This window comes from Triturus cristatus, chromosome 1_1 (assembly GCF_964204655.1).
Source record: "Triturus cristatus chromosome 1_1, aTriCri1.1, whole genome shotgun sequence".
NCBI classification, from domain to species: Eukaryota; Metazoa; Chordata; class Amphibia; order Caudata; family Salamandridae; genus Triturus; species Triturus cristatus.
In genome coordinates, this window is record NC_140579.1 from 87,148,089 (window position 1) to 87,169,315 (window position 21,227).

The 21,227-nt window shown below is 47.1% G+C and overlaps 1 protein-coding gene across 1 annotated transcript in view; it reads right to left on the reverse strand.

Annotated features, from left to right (window-relative positions):
* LOC146869553 (E3 ubiquitin-protein ligase TRIM39-like) overlaps nucleotides 1-21,227 on the reverse strand; it is a 112,722-nt gene that overhangs the window by 84,408 nt on the left and 7,087 nt on the right. Inside the window, exon 2 of the mRNA XM_085604775.1 lies at nucleotides 16,101-16,196. Within this exon, the coding sequence (XP_085460901.1) occupies nucleotides 16,101-16,196 (96 nt within the window). The remainder of the gene's footprint in view (nucleotides 1-16,100; nucleotides 16,197-21,227) is intronic.

Below are 21,227 nucleotides of genomic sequence, written 5' to 3' on the forward strand. Positions count from 1 at the left end.
AAAATTCTACCAACTGAGTCCCAGAGCGTGATTGGGTAGTTAATGTCCTGCACCAGGGAAAGCCACAGAAGGTAGACAGTGATCTGTACGATAGGGTATGTTAGGACGGGAATGTCTTCAGACTGATAAACAGGCATGTATGCCCACAGTGAGTGCCCGACTGTATGTGAAACTGGTATCCTGACCTTGCCTGGCCGTGTAATCCGCTACTGTAACCTGTGCAGAATCCTTGGCCCATCCTTGATAAAGTGAGGTTCAGAACCTGTTTGCTGATGTGGAGGGGCGCGCCAAGCGCGCACTCATGACCGAGATGACACTACTTCCCTTGTCCTGAGTTAGCCACCTAATGTGGTGGTGGCAGCGTACCACGTTTTGTGGATCATTAGTTATGACCAGACCTCTTTCCATGTCCGATGAGAGTGCAGTCTATTGTACTGCTTTGGTGTGAGCCCCAGTCCCATGTGCTAACCTTCCGTGTGCATATCCAGTGCACGTGTGTACAGTGGATGTGCAGCACATGTGTGGTAATAGGAATCTGTGTATAGTGAGAGTCTGAATAGTGGGGCCAGTGGCATCCAGTTTGTATCCTTCCGGCACAAGATGGAGGATGGATACAGCTTTCCAAGACAATGGAAGTGCATTGACTGCATTTCTGTGGCTTGAGGGTGGAGATCCAGACATTAAAAGTGAGTGAGGGCGGAGACAGGGCTGCCCTTAGAAATGAAGTTTAAGTCCTTACTAGCAAAGCGCTGCTGATTAGTTCTTCCTGTGCACTGCCTTTGAGTATATGGTAATAGTGATGGGTCGGACAGCAGTTTTTGTTGTTAGGACGGGAATTATTTTAGCAGGACCTGCCCTTTTGTCTCTCATTACTGCTTCAGGAAGGCTGATGACAGCCAGCTGCAGAGATCTCACACTTCATTGTGCCCCTGTTTTGGACACTCCTGCTTGACGCCAGCATCATTGCCGCCCCCTATGAGTGTAATCACCTAACACAAAGACAGTGTCTTAGAGACAGCTTGAATATTACATTTGAAAAAGAATCAACAAAAAACAGTTCCAAAGCCTGAGAGCGGATCTGCTTCCCCCATCTCCAAAATGAGTACAATAAAGTAGGACCCAAATCCCCCGCTTTTGAATTGAAATAAGCTTTATTTCGATAAAAAAACATATCTTAAAAAGCGCATACAGTATAACATACAAGATAGACACAAGCCGCAAAAAATGCGTTAACAACCATGCATCCCGAGATAACAGCAAAATTTTAAAAAGTACATATAGACATATAAACAAGACAATTTAAAAGGAAAATATATACAGAGGGGGAAATGAATCATCCAACTTGGCTAAGGGCTACAAGGGCTTTAGTTCTTAGCAGCCAGGACCACCTCAAGAATTTCGACAGAACACAAGCATAAAAAGGTCGAGCATCTGATTTCAAGATGCGCAAAGCTGTACAATGGTCACGTGTTCCCAGAGTTTTGCATAAGGGAGTAAGCCAATAGGATCTTGGGATTTTATATCTCGGGCAAGCAAATAGGACATGTGCGATTGACTCGATTAAGGACTCACAAAAAGGGCAATATGGTGACGTCTGGGAGGGTGGTTTCCAGCGTGCGGTCAGCTCACGAACCGGGAGGGTGCCAATCCTGAACTTGATGTAAAGAGATCGATCATACGGCTTTTGTATTATATCAAGGTAAGGCTCGTAGCACACTACATCTTTGATCGTGAGGAATTCAATAGTTCTGCTGCCGCCAAGAGAGTTAAAGTTTCTTTTTGCAATCACCCAACTCCAGTAGAGTTTCTTAAGTTCTGCTTTTGGGGGGGAAGTTTTATTGTCCCATGCATCTTTGAGGCCGATATCATAAAGCAAAACTTTGACTTCTTTCAACCATTTAATTTTATGCCAGGAAGGGATGGATAATATGTCGGAAAGACCCTCCGCATATTTAGCTAACTCAGGGGTCCGCCAAATCCGGGCCCATAGGAGTAGGGGGCGTACTTTTGCCAAGTGTGTCACTGAGTGGCACCCTAGGTCCATTAGTAACGGTACTAAAGGGGTGCTCTGTGGGAGTGCCAGCAGTTCCTTATAGAATCTAGATTCGGACTTGGCAAGCTCATCAGTATTAGTTAAGCCCCATAGTTCGGCACCATAGAGTGCCGAACTCACACCTTTTGCTTTATATATGTCCAAAGCTGGAGCTATTGGCCGGGACGTGGAGGATCGATGTTCCCTGAGAAGAGCGCCAGTAACCCTCTTGTGGGTTAGTAGCATTTTTCGTAGATGGGATGACCAGGACATGGTGTCTGTAATGCGGATACCCAAGTAATCGAATTCTTTCACCAGCTCTAGGGGAACCGAATTCAAAACTGGGGGCCGCCCTAACTTCCTAGGTGGATTTATGATTAGATACTTGGTTTTGGAAGTATTTATAATAAGGCCTCTAGCACTACAGAAAGCTTGAAAGCTATCAAGCAGAGTTTGCAGTCCCTTTGGTGATTTAGACAGCAGGAGAGTGTCATCCGCGAACAGGAGAGTTGGAATACGATCGCCCGCCAGGGATGGTGCATCAGAAGGAACTTTTTTCAGATGATCCACTACACCATTCACATAAAGTGAGAATAGGGTAGGGGCAAGAACACATCCCTGGCGGACGCCCCTGTTCACTGGGATTCGCTCCGTTTTCTGTCCCTGGGACCCCCATCGCACTTGGGCGTAATTTCCCTCATGTAGTTTCATTAATAAGGCCAACAAATAAGAAGGGATATTCATGTTGGCCAGAACACGCCACAAAGTGTCGCGAGGGACAAGGTCGAAAGCTGTTTTCAGGTCGATGAAGGCAAGATAGAGACTGCCCTTTCCAAGAAGTACAACCTTCCAATAAAGGAGGAACAATCTGAAGGCCTGCTCTATGGTGCCTGTCCCGACCCTAAAGCCTGCTTGGTAGTCAGAGAGGATATTATTATCGTTTGCCCAAGATGAAATCCTCTCCAAAATCACTTTCCCGATCACCTTCTGAGATGAGTCAATGAGACTGATCGGGCGATAATTCGCTGGATCGTCTCTAGCTCCCTTTTTAAATATGGGAACGACCTCCGCCCCCTTCCAAGACTCGGGAACCGAGGCACCGTTGTCAATGGCATTGATTAGGCTAGAAAGAAGCTTCCCCCATCGAGATGGATCAAGTTTTAAAACATCACCAGGAATGCCGTCTGGGCCAGCTGCCTTCAGGGGAACAATAGACTTAATGGCAGAAGCTACTTCCCTTTCAGTAAAAGGAGTGGTGTTTGGAGCTTTCGCAAGAGAGGGGACATCTTCAATGGAGGGTGTCCCCGAATCTTCTGGCCGGGAAGAATAAAGTTTAGAGAAATGTTCAAACCAGGCCATGCTCGTAATGTTACATGTTAGGAGTACATGAGCTGGTCTGGTTTTGGATCTAATTATCTCCCAGAAAGAGCCGGAATCTCGTTTGAGAGAAGCCTCTCTTAATGTCTGCCAATACTGTTCTTCCCAAAGTTTTTTAGCATTAAGGACAGTAATCTTATAGTCCTTCCTAGCCAACTGGATCTTGGATATGATCCTTGTTTTGATAGCCGCGATTAGGGCAGATTTTTTCTTCCTACAAATCGGTGTGTACCACCCATCAATGGGGATACGTTTGGTCACACCTCGGGGTGGGCCACCATTACCCTCTATACGGAATAAATTACCCAACTTACTTATAGTATCTTGGAAGATCAAAGAAGCCTTATCAGGGGGAGTGACATGGGTACTTAGTAAGGCTAGATTGACTTGCACTTCCTGCAATATTGATCTAATTAAATCAACTTTTACATCGTCTAGGCACACATTACGCCATTTAAGGCGTCTCTCGCAATTAGCGGGACATACCTCATGGGTTTGCATAATGCTAGTAACTGGAAGGGGCAGAATCCCACGAATATCTTCCCATAATGATTTTATACTAAGAGATAGCTGATTGTGGTCACTATCATGTGAGGGGAGTATTTCCATGTCTACCTCGTATGCCCAGAGATTAAGATCGAGAAGTATATAGTCGATCCGAGATGTGCAATTGGTCCTATTATAAGTATGCATGCCTTGAGAGTCAGAAGGTGTTCTGCCATTTGCAGCCCTTAAGCCAAACTCAAGGCTCATAGTATTTAAAAATATGGCTGTTTTCGTCCATTTCTTTATAGGAGTTAGGGATAGCAATGGAATGCCTCTTTTGAGATCATCCTCAAAAAGGTCAGGAAGATCCAATGAGGCGAGAGGCTCATAGGAACAGTTGAAGTCGCCAGCTATTAATATATGGGATGTATGTTGACACTTACGCAATTCATCCTCAAGGAGTGGAAATACAGGCGATAATGCACCACCGTTGAGACCCCTGGCGTAAACATTGAAGATCACAAGAGACTTCCTACCATGGGAGCCCCTTAAGGTAAGTTTTAAAATATCAGGAGAAACAATACAAGCCTTCCTTACAGAGCACCCAGTGGAGATATTGACCCAAATCAAGAGACCGCCCGAAGGGCGACCTCTTCCTGTCGATGGTAAAATGGCCGGTATGAAGAAAGTGGTATAACCGACCATATGGTGGGGCACTATACTCCATGTCTCCTGGAAAATACAGATGGAGTAGGATGTTATTAAGGAGTTCCAATCTGGTAGGTCAAGTTTGCTGGAAAGACCAGCTACGTTCCAGCTAAGAACCTTTAAGGAGGAAACTTCAGTTGCTACATCTTGGGTTATAATAGGACCCGGAGAGTTGGTAGAGACCTGTAAGGGATTGTGTGAGGAGGGCAGCACAGGGCAGTTACTAGCCTGGTGAAAAGAAATAGGCTGCAAGCTACACTGTTGAATATTTTGGGGGAATTCCTCAGTTAAAGTAGTAGTTTTTTGTATTCCTATAGAAGGGTAGATTTTGTCCCCTGAAGAAATGGATTCATGTCAATAGGAGTCGTAGCACCCATAAGGGGCACAATACCTATTTTGGACGAAAGGAAGGTGGACATTTCCACGAAGTGGCCAATTTCCCACGAAATTTTCAACCTGAGGCAGGTGGAAGGGAGAGGGATGTGAGTGATAAGAATACACAGGGTCAAAATAAAAATGGCTTAAGTCTAGACATTGTATCCCACTGGTATTAGAGTCTGGATATCCGTTGTTACAAATTAGCTTGGTTACGTAGGGATTCCTGAAATTTATGACAACACAATCACCAGACGTTTGCTTTGGTCTGTTCCCCACCCAAGAAACCCTCCTGACATGAAGAACATAGCCGTCCAGATGCCTAGGGAGAGGCCTATTAGAATTCAGCCAGTATAACGTCTTGTTTTTGAGCTCGGAGAAAGATTCCGACTTGCCAGCCTTTAGGTGTGGAATGCCTGTTAGAACAGCAACAAAAGGCTGGCACTCGGGCGGAAGATTAATATGGGGTAGTTCTTCCACAGGGTGACTGGCGACGCTGTTCAGGTGATCTTGGGCTGGGCCTTTAACAAAAGTTTTAGAAGGGTTCTGTTCGGGATTAGCCGCACGGGCTGGTGCTTCAAGAATTATGGGGCTATCAGTTGGAGCAATGGGTAATTTCTTTCCTTTGGATAAAGTACCCGATTGAGATGTAAATGCCGGGGATTTAATGACAGGAGAAGTAATTCCATTCTTTACCCCTGGGCATGAGGCCACATTTAGGTGTAATGAACCTATTTTAGAAGCAGGATCAGCACGGGTAGTATGCAGGGGGTCAATGGTTACACAATTTTGTTGGCCCATTTTTGAGTGCAGCTTGATTAAAGATTTAAGGGAAAAGAAGTTATCCAAAGAGGACTGTTCAAACTTCTCAAGCCTCTCAGCCAATATTGACATTCTTTCCATCAGAGGTAATAGAAGAGAATTAATGAGTGATTTAATTTGGTCGATAAGCGAATGTTGGAGTTCTGGAACCTCTAGTGATTCAGAACGTAAAGTGCACTGCTCAACAGGATTTGTGGGAACTAAGTTAGGGGTCTGTACAAGAGATGGTCGTAATATCTGGTGGTGAGGTTGGGAAGAAACTGTGCGACCAGCTTTCTTTCCAAGAGTATTACGCAATTTCCCTTTGCATTTCTTGGAAACTTTTGATTGATCCCCAATGATTTCACTGCCCACACTTTTGCTTTTGCTCAAAATAGGATTCTGTCTTGCTGAGATAGGTGGCTCAGAAGAAATACAAATTTCGGGGGAAAGGGATGTGTTAGTAGATTCAAGAACATCTAATGTGGTAGGGAAAAGAGGGGAATACGATAAGTTGATCTGTGGATTTGAGCCATGGGCTGGAGGTCTCACAGATGGGACAGCCACAGTAGGTGACATGTGTTGCGTATGTCCCATTTGCGTTCCATCAAGTATAATGTTGTTTACTGGGGCAGGGGACACAACGGAAGCGATATTTCCAAGTGAAGAGCGTTTGTCGAGGTGCACGTCAAGGGAAAGACGACGTTCAGTGAGGGCAATTTCTTTTTCGAGTACAGAACAAACGCGAATTATAAAATGATCTAATGTGCCACTCACTGAATTGCCGCCTGAGGTGCCTCCTCTACCCGACCGAGTTGACATTGCCATTGGCAGGTGGTATCAGGACAGTACGTTACAAAGGGTAGGGCTACCAGTATGTTAAACGGTCAAAAACCCAGATCAATGCAGTCAATAATCAACAGCTAATGGTCAGATAGTCACAATACCGTCCTAAGGCAAGGACAAGGCGCCTGGAGAGTTGGCCCGGCCCGGCCTCACTCGGCCCCGGACAGCCCGCCCTCTGCCCAGGCTCAGCCCGGCGCCGCCCGCGCGCGGTCCCGCGACGCGGGGGCTGTCCTCACTTTAATATCGCCTCCAGGTGTTGATGGGCGTGAGCTTCCGCCCCAGGTGCCCCAGGTGCTGCTGGAAGACGTAGTCCCCCTTCTGTGCGCGGCCGCGAAGGTGATGCACGCGGCGGCGTGAGGGAGACACACAAGGCAGGAGCAAGAACCAGGGACCCTTGACACAACGGCCAGGTCAAGCAATATCCACCGACAGAGTCACGAACACAGGAAAGATCCCCCGCTCCACCGGGGCTGTCCTCACTTTAATAGCGCCTCCAGGTGTTGATGGGCGTGAGCTTCCGCCCCAGGTGCCCCAGGTGCTGCTGGAAGACGTAGTCCCCCTTCTGTGCGCGGCCGCGAAGGTGATGCACGCGGCGGCGTGAGGGAGACACACAAGGCAGGAGCAAGAACCAGGGACCCTTGACACAACGGCCAGGTCAAGCAATATCCACCGACAGAGTCACGAACACAGGAAAGATCCCCCGCTCCACCGGGGCTGTCCTCACTTTAATAGCGCCTCCAGGTGTTGATGGGCGTGAGCTTCCGCCCCAGGTGCCCCAGGTGCTGCTGGAAGACGTAGTCCCCCTTCTGTGCGCGGCCGCGAAGGTGATGCACGCGGCGGCGTGAGGGAGACACACAAGGCAGGAGCAAGAACCAGGGACCCTTGACACAACGGCCAGGTCAAGCAATATCCACCGACAGAGTCACGAACACAGGAAAGATCCCCCGCTCCACCGGGGCTGTCCTCACTTTAATAGCGCCTCCAGGTGTTGATGGGCGTGAGCTTCCGCCCCAGGTGCCCCAGGTGCTGCTGGAAGACGTAGTCCCCCTTCTGTGCGCGGCCGCGAAGGTGATGCACGCGGCGGCGTGAGGGAGACACACAAGGCAGGAGCAAGAACCTGGGACCCTTGACACAACGGCCAGGTCAAGCAATATCCACCGACAGAGTCACGAACACAGGAAAGATCCCCTGCTCCACCGGGGCTGTCCTCACTTTAATAGCGCCTCCAGGTGTTGATGGGCGTGAGCTTCCGCCCCAGGTGCCCCAGGTGCTGCTGGAAGACGTAGTCCCCCTTCTGTGCGCGGCCACGAAGGTGATGCACGCGGCGGCGTGAGGGAGACACACAAGGCAGGAGCAAGAACCAGGGACCCTTGACACAACGGCCAGGTCAAGCAATATCCACCGACAGAGTCACGAACACAGGAAAGATCCCCCGCTTTTGAGATCATCTTGACCAAGGACGGGAGTGCTTTGTACGGTACTCGGATCGCTGTGTGACCAGGGCTGGTATCTGCACAACAGACCGTCTCCCAGAGGTGAGGGAAAAGCACCTGAAGTCTGCATCACTTTCAGGAAGAGCTGAGGACCTGCCGGGCACCTACGAGCCTGACTGTGAGAGAGGGAAGGAGAGTGTCACGTGCTGAAAGAGTACTGCCTGTCAAGGAGAGAAGCCCAGCATATCCTCGGCATGAGAAACATCCAGAGAAAGTGACTGCCGGTCGGAGAGAGGACAAGAGTTATCTGTGTTGTGTGGGATCTCCCTGGGCAGCGCTGAATCATTCAAGTGAGAATCACCACTGGGTTGTACGATGCCCTGATAAGTGCCTGCTGCTGCCTGATATCAAACCTGCCCAGGAAGAACCACCAGCAGCGTTGATGGAAAGAACTGATCCGGCCTGGGAAGCCGCAACTGCCAATGATGACCATCCGCTGAAGACTAGACCCTGAGGCTGCAACTGCTATGAGCGAGTATCTGTGTGCAACGGGCCTAAGAGGCCACAGCGGCCAAAGACAAGTGTCGCCGTGCAGGTCTGCTGAGCTGATTATCGCCAGCAGTCTTTGTCCCAAATGAGGCTTCCCTACAGATCCGCGTGGCTGAATCCGCTGATACAGGAATGGGCACTCCGAGCACGCCACCGCAGAGTAGGTATAGCAGGGCAGAGAAATCTTCGGTCTGAGTAATATAGATCTTGCCTGTATGAGCTCTTTGAGGCAAAAGCCATTGAACTGATCTACGCAGCAGCCAGTGGGGTGACCCAGAGCGAACGGAGTCTGCCCATATGACATCAACCAATCAAACAGGATTTATAGAACGCGGCTAATCACCTACGAGGGTACCTGGGTGCTCAGAACATACAGGAGACCACAGACATTAAAAATTCTGCAGAGGGAGAAGGGCACCAGAGGGGGTGCAGTGCTTTTTTGGGGATTGTACATTGCAACCCTGCAACTGTATCTTTATTGAACTGTGTGGTGTTTCCCTTTATTTGGGCTTAAAGGACTTTATTTCTTAAGAACAGGGCTAGACAGCGAAGCTGCGTTGAAATGCTCGCTGGTGACGCTATCTAAAGCTACTGCTCTGGTGATTGCTGTATGTTTTAAACCCGTTTTTATGTACTCTTAAATTATAGTGATTTTAAGGGCTTACTGTGTATTTGCTTTGTTGCACTCAGCACTTTGGTTGGAATCTTTCTTCCGGCATCAAAACACCACTTCCGCCGGCTAGCGGTCCAGTGGTTTAGGTGGGGCATATTTAACGGACATGCTGACGCGCCCGCGCAGCGGACGAGCGCAGCGGGCACGCCGCTGGCGCGCCGAAGGCACGCCTAAGGCAAGCCCATCTGCGCCCTTCCGTGCTCGGGCCGGGCGCAGGGCCTGTTCCCCTGGCCCTCCGCCACCGGACAGAAGATACTATTCAGGTGAGGAACTGCACATGTTAAATCAGGCGGACACAGCCTTTCATTGTCACAAACTGTCCCCGTGTTCCCTCTACGAAAACAACATTGCTGCAGATGTAGCTAGGGGGAGTTCAGTGTGTAGGGAGTGTTTCACACCGCTCCCAGAGTTACTTAACCTACCTATCAAACCTAGAGTAACTACTCAGGTTTTGGATAGGGGTACTGGAAGAGACGCCAAACTGAAATGTATTTTATTTAATGCAAGGTCATTAGTGAAACACTCTTTGGAATGTGCCCTGTTTCTGGAGGACAATAATATCAAACTGGCCTTTGTTACAGAAACTTGGTTAGACAGCACTTCGGGTCCGGATCTGGTGAAAGCCATTCCATTGGGTTTTCATTGTCATTCTCTGGATCGCACCCAGAAAAGGGGTGGAGGGATTGCGGTGATATATCATGAGTCGCTCACTCCACATTTCTCACCTGTCTGTGTCCAGGCTTGTGAAGCACTGTCTTTTAAAATTTTCTCAGCACTTTATAAGCCTTTTTCTGGGATCCTAATTTATCGTCCACCAGGAGAGAGGAAGGGATTTATGGACTCCCTAAACGGGATATTAGAAGAAGGCTTGAGTCAAAAATCATTTGTGATGCTTGGCGATTTTAATTTTCACCTGGAAAATTCTGACGACCCAGATACTGTTAGACTTAACAATATTATGGCCATAGGAGGTCTTGAACAACTGGTCTCTTTCCCGACTCATACCAAAGGACACACCTTAGACGGGATTTTCTCCAATAACTGTGATCTAGCTAATATCTCCATTCTTCTGATTATTTGGTCTGATCATGTTATAATTAATTTTGAATTAAAATGTGCTACGAAGTATCCTACTGGCTCCAAACCAAAAAAGGAAATCACTACTAGAGCATGGGGTAAATTAGATGTCAAACAACTGGAATCCTCTCTCATTGACACTATGTATACAGCTCCACGGGACATTGAAGAAGCCACTTGTTCTTATAACAGCTGGATAATGGATGCATGTCTTAAATTGGCACCTCCAAAAAAATGGATACTGAAAAGGGCCTCTCCTACTGCTCCTTGGTATACAGGAGAGCTCAGGGAGAAAAAACTTTTATGCAAACAGGCTGAAAGAATATGGCGGAAGAATTATGCTATGTCTGATAAATTAGATTTTAAACTAACTATTTCTAATTATAAACAAGCTCTCATGTCAGCTAAGAAAGAATATTTTTGCACTCAAATCATGAAAGCTAAATCTGACTCTTAGGAGCTGTTTAAAACAGTTATTAAACTGTCAAATCCTAGGATGCCGAACGACTCTGTTGCTCCGGACTTCTGCAACACCATCGGGGCGTTTTTTCAATCAAAAGTCGAATCAATCTTTATTTCTTTGTCTGAATTGATTGATATAAATCTAAATGATGTCAAAGCGGAAATCTCTCATCCCTCTGGCAGCACCTAGGACTGCTTTTCTCCTTTGCAAAACGAGGACACCGTGAAACTTATGAATAGCATAAAATCTGGTGCCCCGAGTGATCCCTGCCCCACATGGATCATTAAACAGATAGCTGATACCACTTGTAGGGTCTTGACACCCTTGTTTAATGACATACTCCTATCAGGATTTTTTCCAAATATTTGGAAAAAAGCTTCAGTGCTTCCACTACTGAAAAAACAGTCTCTAGATCCTAAGGACCCATCAAATTATCGTCCCATCTCTAGACTCCCATTACCAGCCAAAATACTGGAAAAGGCCATAAACAGGCAACTTAGTGACTTCCTCCAGCACAACAACTTGTTGGACTCCTCACAATACGGCTTCAGAGCTTTCCACAGCACTGAGCTGGCGCTACTTAAATCAACAGAGGAGATCAGAGAGGTGATGGATAAGGGAGGTAACGCGATGCTGATTCTCTTAGATCTATCTGTGGCCTTTGATACCGTGCATCGCATGGTATTACTTAATCGGCTATCAGAGATCGGGATTAGAGGTCAAGCATGGAATCTGCTCAACTCCTTTCTTAAGGACAGGTCACAAACCGTTGAACTCAACGGTATTTCCTCCGAACCCTTTTCTCTGCTTTGTGGGGTGCCGCAGGGATCATCTCTTAGCCCCACTCTTTTTAATATTTATGTTGCACCCCTGGCTGGCATTATCAGATCTTTTGGATTTCAGCCCACCTCCTACGCGGACGACACTCAAATTGTACTGTCAGTGAGGGAGGGAGCTGAAAAAGAAACAGGAGTACGTTTTTCAGACTGTATGGGTGCGATCTCCAGCTGGATGTCGGCCAATTGCCTCAAGCTGAATTCAGCTAAAACAGAGGTTTTGAGATTTGGCAACAACCCCTTGATGTGGACACCAGACAGGTGGCCTGCTGATCTTGGCCTCTGTCCCACACCTTGTAGGAAAGTTAAAAACCTGGGCGTTGTGGTGGACGAAAAACTTAATATGGGAGATCAGGTCAGCAAGGTGATATCTGGATGTTCTCTGATATTGAGATTGATTAGGAAAATCAGGTTCCTTCTTTCTGAGGGTAACCTTAGAACGGTGGTGACTGCACTTATATTGTCACGTCTTGACTACTATAACAGTCTTTATGTCAATATACAAGCTCAACATCAAAATAGGCTTCAAACTATTCAAAATGCAGCTGCCAGACTGCTGACCAGGACCCCTAAGTCGGTTTCAGTCAAAGGAGAACTAAAAAAGCTATTATGGCTCCCTACTCATCTGAGATCCCGATTCAAGGCACTATGTATAGTGTTCAGAGCCTTGAACGGGACCGGTCCACAGTTTTTAAGAAACAAGTTTTCCTGGTACATCCCGTCTAGAACCCTTAGATCAACGGGCGCTAAAGTAGTGAAAACTCCCTGCTTTAAAAAAGATAAATGGGGAGGCAGAAGCTTTGTAACCAGTGCATCCAGAATCTGGAATGAACTTCCTTTTTTGTAAAGAAACACCCCTGATTTTGCGTTTTCAGGAAGGGTCTTAAAACATGTTTTTTTTCCCCAGTTTTAGTTATGTTATCATCTTAGGTAGTTGATGCTTAGCGTCAGGACACCGGAATGGTAATCGTGCGCTCTATAATAACATAACATAACATAACATAACATAACATAACAGACATAACATTATTGCATCTGTTGGTTGACTGTTGAGTTCTGAATGCCTGCCCCGCCCTCCACCTCCGTGAGAAGCCTTTGACTGCTCGACCTCGCTATCCTGGGAGTCATGGGCAGAGAGGGATGTCCCTGACCCAGTGTCGAGCCATAGGAGGACAGACTTCAGGACACCAGAGGCAAATGACCTCAGTAGTACACATGCACAGATGAATATCTCCAGACTGTGTATAAACAAACCCACCAGATTCACTCTCACATAGGCACACCCGTACATACACATATTCACACAGAGATGCATATGTAATCTCACTGATGTATAACTCCAGACCTATGCACACACAAGCTCACAGACCCACACACATGCAGACTGATGTATAACTCCAGACCTGTGCACACACAAGCTCACAGATGCACACACATACAGACTGATGTATAACTCCAGACCTGTGCACACACAAGCTCACAGACGCACACCCACACAGACTGATGTATAACTCCAGAACTGTGCACACACAAGCTCAAAGACGCACACCATTCAGACTGACGTATAACTCCAGACCTGTGCACACACAAGCTCACAGATGCACACACACACAGACAGATGTATAACTCCAGACCTATGCACACACAAGCTCACAGATGCACAAACCTACAGACTGATGTATAACTCCAGACCTATGCACACACAAGCTCACAGAAATACACACATACAGACTGATGGGACTGATGTGTAAATCCAGACCTATGCACACACAAGCTCACAGACGCACACACATACATACTGATGTATAACTCCAGACCTATGCACACACAAGCTCACAGACGCACACACATACAGACTGATGTATAACTCCAGACCTATGCACACACAAGCTCGCAGACACACACACATACAGACTGATGTATAACTCCAGACCTATGCACACACAAGCTCACAGACGCACAAACTTATAGACTGATGTATAACTCCAGACCTATGCACACACAAGCTCACAGAAATACACACATACAGACTGATGTGTAACTCCAGACCTGAGGCTCACACAAGCTCACAGACGGACACACATACAGACTGATGTATAACTCCAGACCTATGCACACACAAGTTCACAGACGCACAAACTTACAGACTGATGTATAACCCCAGACCTGTGCACACACACAAGCTCACAGTCGCACACACATACAGACTGATGTATAACTCCAGACCTATGCACACACAAGCTCACAGACGCACACACGTACAGACTGATGTATAATTCCAGACCTATGCACACACAAGCTCACACACGCACACACATACAGACTGATGTACAACTCCAGACCTATGCACACACAAGCTCACAGACGCACACACATACAGACTGATGTATAACTCCAGACCTATGCACACACAAGCTCACAGACGCACACACATACAGACTGATGTATAACTTCAGGCCTATGCACACACAAGCTCACAGACACACAAACTTACAGACTGATGTATAACTCCAGACCTGTGCACACACAAGCTCACAGACGCACACACATACAGACTGATGTATAACTCCAGACCTATGCACACACAAGTTCACAGACGCACACACATACAGACTGATGTATAACTCCAGACCTATACACACACAAGCTCACAGACGAACACACTTACAGACTGATGTATAACTCCAGACCTATGCACACACAAGCTCACAGATGGACACACATACAGACTGATGTATAACTCCAGACCTATGCACACACAAGCTCAAAGACGCACGCACTAACAGACTGATGTATAACTCAAGACCTATGCACACAACATCACAGACGCACACACATACAGACTGATGTATAACTCCAGACCTATGCACACACAAACTCACAGAAATACACACATACAGACTGATGTATAACTCCAGACCTGAGGCTCACACAAGCTCACAGACGGACACACATACAGACTGATGTATAACTCCAGACCTATGCACACACAAGTTCACAGACGCACAAACTTACAGACTGATGTATAACTCCAGACCTGTGCACACACACAAGCTCACAGTCGCACACACATACAGACTGATGTATAACTCCAGACCTATGCACACACAAGCTCACAGACGCACACACGTACAGACTGATGTATAATTCCAGACCTATGCACACACAAGCTCACAGACGCACACCCACACAGACTGATGTATAACTCCAGAACTGTGCACACACAAGCTCAAAGACGCACACCATTCAGACTGACGTATAACTCCAGACCTGTGCACACACAAGCTCACAGATGCACACACACACAGACAGATGTATAACTCCAGACCTATGCACACACAAGTTCACAGACGCACAAACTTACAGACTGATGTATAACTCCAGACCTGTGCACACACACAAGCTCACAGTCGCACACACATACAGACTGATGTATAACTCCAGACCTATGCACACACAAGCTCACAGACGCACACACGTACAGACTGATGTATAATTCCAGACCTATGCACACACAAGCTCACACACGCACACACATACAGACTGATGTACAAGTCCAGACCTATGCACACACAGGCTCACAGACGCACACACATACAGACTGATGTATAACTCCAGACCTATGCACACACAAGCTCACAGACGCACACACATACAGGCTGATGTATAATTCCAGACCTATGCACACACAAGCTCACAGATGCACACACATACAGACTGATGTACAACTCCAGATCTATGCACACACAAGCTCACAGACGCACACACATACAGATGCCATGTTTTTGCCCACTCACAAATACCACCAGATTATGCTATAAGCAAACCCCTAGACCGGTATTCACATATGCAAGTACAAACTCACAGCCAATAAATCCAGACTGAAGCATACACAACCCTCAAACACACTTGTACATATATGAGCACATGCGTCTGGATACTCTATGGCTCAAAATATATACATGCATACGAAGACACACAGAAACACTCGTTCATGCCCACAAAAACACAGAGATAAGTAGACATGCATGCACTCCCATGAATAACTCCAGGGCCATCCATACATGAATACATAAACAACACGTACACCAAAGCATGATTATGCACGCACACACATATGCGTGCGCACACAAACACACACACTGGTATTTACTCACTGACAGTGAATGCGATATCTGTGCACACATTTACATAACACACACCAGTAAATAAGTGCTACCTTAAGGTCAGAAGTTTAATTCTTGTTTTTATTTTTTTTAGGATGAGTCTTTGGCTGATTTCAGTCCCAATATCCAAGCACAGTGACTCCGGTCAGTGTATTTATTTGGTGGGGATCATGACCCAGTCTGTAGGGCGACTCATCAGCCTCCCTGTGTCACCACAAACACACGGGCACAGACATATACAGACACACAGAGACACAGCACTCACTGCAGCCGCTCACCCTCATGGTTTTATATTGTTCCTCTTCCTTGAGTTTCGACTCCAGAATATATTCCTCCTCTTTCTTCAGAAGCTGCCGCCACTCTTGAAGTTTAACCTGCAGGGATGAGAGCGCAAGAAATAAGTGTATATTTGTAGAGTGTGCTCTTACTGACAAAAAAGAGTCACTACAGTATCTGCCGCACGTGCCTAGACTGTATATACCAGTCATACATTAATAGTGTAAGTACCAGCCACACATATGCACATTGCTAGTACTAGTCGCACATATCAGGGTTGTGAGCACCAGCGCCAGTGTCACAGACAAGGACACAGACAACGGTGTCACTTCTTTGGTCCTGTTCTTGCCTAGAAAGACACTGTGCTCACTTTAAGCCTAACTGCATGGAGAGATTTAGACTTGGAACTACTTTAAAAAACAATCGTTGTCCTAGAGACATTATGACATATTTTAGAACAACTCAACTCAACTCAATAATTCTTTATTTCGGCCAATTAGGCCATAAAAGATGCAAATATACAGTAACAGCATAAAACAAACACTTGTAGTAAAAACCATTAATAAAATCCATAAAATCAGTATACAAAAGATATCAAATTGCAAGGAACAGTTAGAATTCATTACCACAATAGTCAGACTTTAAGTAATTTGGACCTTATCTGCCACATAGCCGTTAAAAATTTAGCAACTGCAAAGACTATGTGGGGAGCAGTGCTCGTTTTCAATATTCTGAACGAGTACAAATGACTCCTTATGCCCAAGTTTCTACATAGTGGAACCAGCCAGTATTTCCTTGGTCTATTATAGACTGAGCAAAAAAACAGAATATGAATTTCTTCCTCATCGTGGATGCAACAACCTGGGCAGATTTTATCATCCCTTTTTGACCAATTATAGGTAAAGGTTTTAATAGGCAGAACAACACACAACCATGTGAAAATATCTAATCTAACACATTTTTATCAGTGCAATAACCATGTGTGCAGCCCATATGCCAAGAATAAACAGGAAGCATTTTTGGCTAAAAGAATGGAAAAAGGTACATTATATGTGAATTTCTTGATTGATGTTCATTAATGCATACTGCGCAGTGACACAACCTAGTTTCAACCTTCAGCCTGGTTCACACCCTCCTTCACGCACACCCTGGGCGTCCTCATCCCTAAAATTAGATGCTTCCATACATAGATCACACACTCAAACCAGGACGCGGGAGGTTTGCAGTCACACACCAGACACTCTGACCCTCACAGTTAGTAATTCTACAAGACCCAACTCTTTCAAGCTCCTCTCCTGCTATTGACCTCTAGCAATCTCCAAAACAGCATCCTTAGTATACACTAACTGCCTTCATTCAACGTAGCCACCGCACATTCTTCAAAGAGTTCCACCTCCAACACAAAATACATGAAGGACGCATTCTACACACTTCTAAAGACACCGGAAATGAAACAGCTATCAATAACCCAACACAAAGTCAACACACCAGGCCTCATTCTATCAGCATCTCCCAATATCTGCAGCTAGACACCTATAGCCCTCGACTGGACTGACCACCTTTCCATCCTCAACTGGACCAATGCATATACTACACCAGAGTATCAAGGACAATCGAAAACAAGAATAATCACCTTCCACTCCATCAGACTTCCTTCTGTAATACATTCAATGACCTGCCAGACACTTCAGACCACCACAGATGTCAGAGCGTAACGAAAACAAATGTGCCATACGAAAATAGGAGAAGCCAAACACCCTACTAAAAACACTAACTATAACTGCAGGTCCTTCATCATCGCAGCTAAATTATTTTACTACCAAATGATCATCAGTGAGACAACCATCAGAAGCAAAGCCCTCTTCAAGGCTGTCAAGCACTGAACCAATCCTCTCTCAAAACCCACAGTCCCTGCATCAGTCGACAAATGCAATGCCATCAAACAAATCAGATCAACATTATCACCACCTCCACACTCGCTCCGCTTCCAACCATCCCCCATTGCTACACCACCCAATGGATCTTCTTCAATCCAGTCTCACGCATGGATCTCCCCAATTTCCTAAACTCTAGTCTAAGAAACCTCCGATGATGACGAGACCCTTCATTCATCTATCATCAAATTGCACCAAGGAGAGGCCCTTAAGCCCTTCTACCACATTGTCAACATCTCCCTCAGGCATAGGACACTTTCAAGCACTGTTAAGAGAAGTCATATCTTTCCACTGCAAAAGAAACCATCCCAGGGCCCAGCCGACTTCACAAACTTCTGGCCCATTAAGCACCTTCCATTTATAGGGAAGATCAACAAGAAAGCAGTTGCCATACTCCAGAGCAGCAAGGCTAATATCCTACAGGACTTCCAATCTGTCTTCAGATCATGCTGCAACACTTAGACAGCCACACTCCAAGCAGACGACAACACCCCCCTCCTCAACAACAAGAAAAACTCCTGACATCATGGTCCTGCTCCTGGACCTCTCTGCAGCCTTCGACACAGACGACCATCCAGCTTTGATCAACACCCTAAAACAACAAGTGGGATATTCAGACCCGGTCTTGAAATGGTTCACATCCAACCTCACCAACTGGCACCAGTTCATGCAAATAGGTTCTGCAAGACCACAGAAAATCCCCGTCTCCTGCAAAGTACCTCAGAGCTCCATCCTTTCTCTCTTCATCTTTAACCTCTACATGGGATCTCTGGGATCCATCCTTACAGACAGCAGCATCAAGATCCATCAGTCTGCAGATGATACTCAACGCTACATAAAATACATGGGCTCTCTGGGATCCATCCTTACAGACAGCAGCGTCAAGATCCATCAGTCTGCAGATGATACTCAAAGCTACATAAAATACATGGGATCTCTGGCATCCATCCTTACAGACAGCAGCGTCAAGATCCATCAGTCTGCAGATGATACTCAACGCTACATAAAATATCCTCACCCAACCACAGCCTCAAATCCAGCCCGTCTTGAATGTCAACAAATGTATTAAAGTTAAACCCCAAAAAGACTGAGTTCTTTCTGTATCCCAACAGCTCAAAACAGCCCCAGATTGAAGCCTGGGTCTCCGAATTAAACCTACCAGGGTTTACCCCCACCCTCGGCACAGACCTCTCATTCAAGCAACACACTGCGAAGAAGACTAAGAAAGGTTGATTTCAATGTTCTCTCTTGAAGAAAGTGAAATTGTTTCTCCTGGAAGATGACTTCAGAACTTACTTACAAGTCCTTTCCCCTGGGGGCAGAGGCAAGGCCCTGTTCAACAGTCGCCCCAAAACCACCCTAGCACCCCTGAAAGCCAGCATACATGAAGCGGCGCAGCTCATCGTGGGATTGAAGAGATCATATCACCTTCACTTTAAAAGACCTACACTGGCTGCTCTGCCCAGCCCAGATCATCTTCAGATCCTTTGCATCACTTATAAAGACATCAATACCAAGACCCCCAGCTTACCCGGCAAACAAACTAGCCACATCCAGGAGACACCCAAGACCAAGAGCATGGATAACACCAGAATGGAGACAAAACAACGCAAGAAGGAAAAAACAGACAGCAATCCGTCTGCATTCATGCTCCCAGGATCCGGCACAGCATCCCTTTTGATACTCTATCGGCAGTGCTCGCTCCCTCCATCCTATCGTTATTCAACCTTTCTCTAGAGTCAGCGATATTACCAGCAGCTTGGAAGATGGCTCTGGTGCTCTTCCTCACACTTATAAAATCTAACATGGAGCCCAACTATCGTCCCATATCCCTCCTCACTTTGTTGGGGAAAATGCTCAAAACCTGTGTAAACAAACAGCTCTTGACACTGTTGGAGGATCGTGCTATTCTAGATCCCTATCAATCTGGATTGACAGCGGCCCACAGCACACAGACTGCACAGGCTGCAGTCAGTGCTCCCATCTGCCGTTCTTTGGATGTCGGCGCCCCTGCTATGCTTGTGCTGCTGGACCCCTCAGCAGCCCAACGCACACAGACTGCACTGGCTGCAGTCACTGCTTCCCTCCGCTGTTCTTTGGATGTGGGCGCCCCTGCTATGCTTGTGCTGCTGGACCCCTCAGCAACCTACAGCACACAGGCTGCACTGGCTGCAGTCGCTGCTTCCATCCACCGTTCTTTGGATGTGGGCGCCCCTGCTATGATCGTGCTGCTGGACCCCTCAGCAGCCCAACGCACACAGACTGCACTGGCTGCAGTCAGTGCTCCCATCCGCCGTTCTTCGGATGTGGGCGCCCCTGCTATGCTTGTGCTGCTGGACCCCTCAGCGGCCCACAGCACACAGACTGCACAGGCTGCAGTCGCTGCTTCCATCCGCTGTTCTTTGGACGTGGCCGCTCCTGCTGCGCTTGTGCTGCTGGACCCCTCAGCGGCCCACAGCACACAGACTGCACAGGCTGCAGTCGCTGCTTCCATCCGCTGTTCTTTGGACGTGGCCGCTCCTGCTGTGCTTGTGCTGCTGGACCCTCAGCGGCCTACAGTACAGAGACTCCGCTGGCTGCAGTCAGTGCTTCAATCCGCCGTTCTTTGGATATGGGCGCCCCTGCTATGCTTGTGCTGACTGGGGGTGAATGTTTTGATTTGTTCTGCATTCCGTCCATTAATTGTGTGTCTTTTGCTTCCTCGCCCTAAGTGCGCCAGGTATGCTCAGATGTGAGTCCTGGGCTCACTGTGCCACTGGAGTCAAGCTATCCTGGCTGAAGAGGGGTGAAACCCCGATACCGGTCCTAGGATGCGTGTTTCCAGTCCAGGGAGGACCTGGCTTGGCAGTTCGGTCTGGACTGTTCCCATGAGGCACAGGGTCAAGACTGATTTGCATATAGCCAGGTCTAAACTGTGGTGGCGTGGTGAGCAAAAGAATGATGGATTTAACCCAGATCTCTTGACTGGGAGTGAATGTTTTGATTTGTTCTGCATTCCGTCCAGCAATTGGGTGTCTTTTGCTGGACCTCTCAGCGGCCCACAACACACAGACTGCACTGGCTGCAGTCGCTGCTTCCATCCGCTGTTCTTTGGATGTGGGCGCCCCTGCTATGCTTGTGCTGCTGGACCCTCAGCAGCCCACAGCACACAGACTGCACTGGCTGCAGTCACTGCTTCCCTCCGCCGTTCTTTGG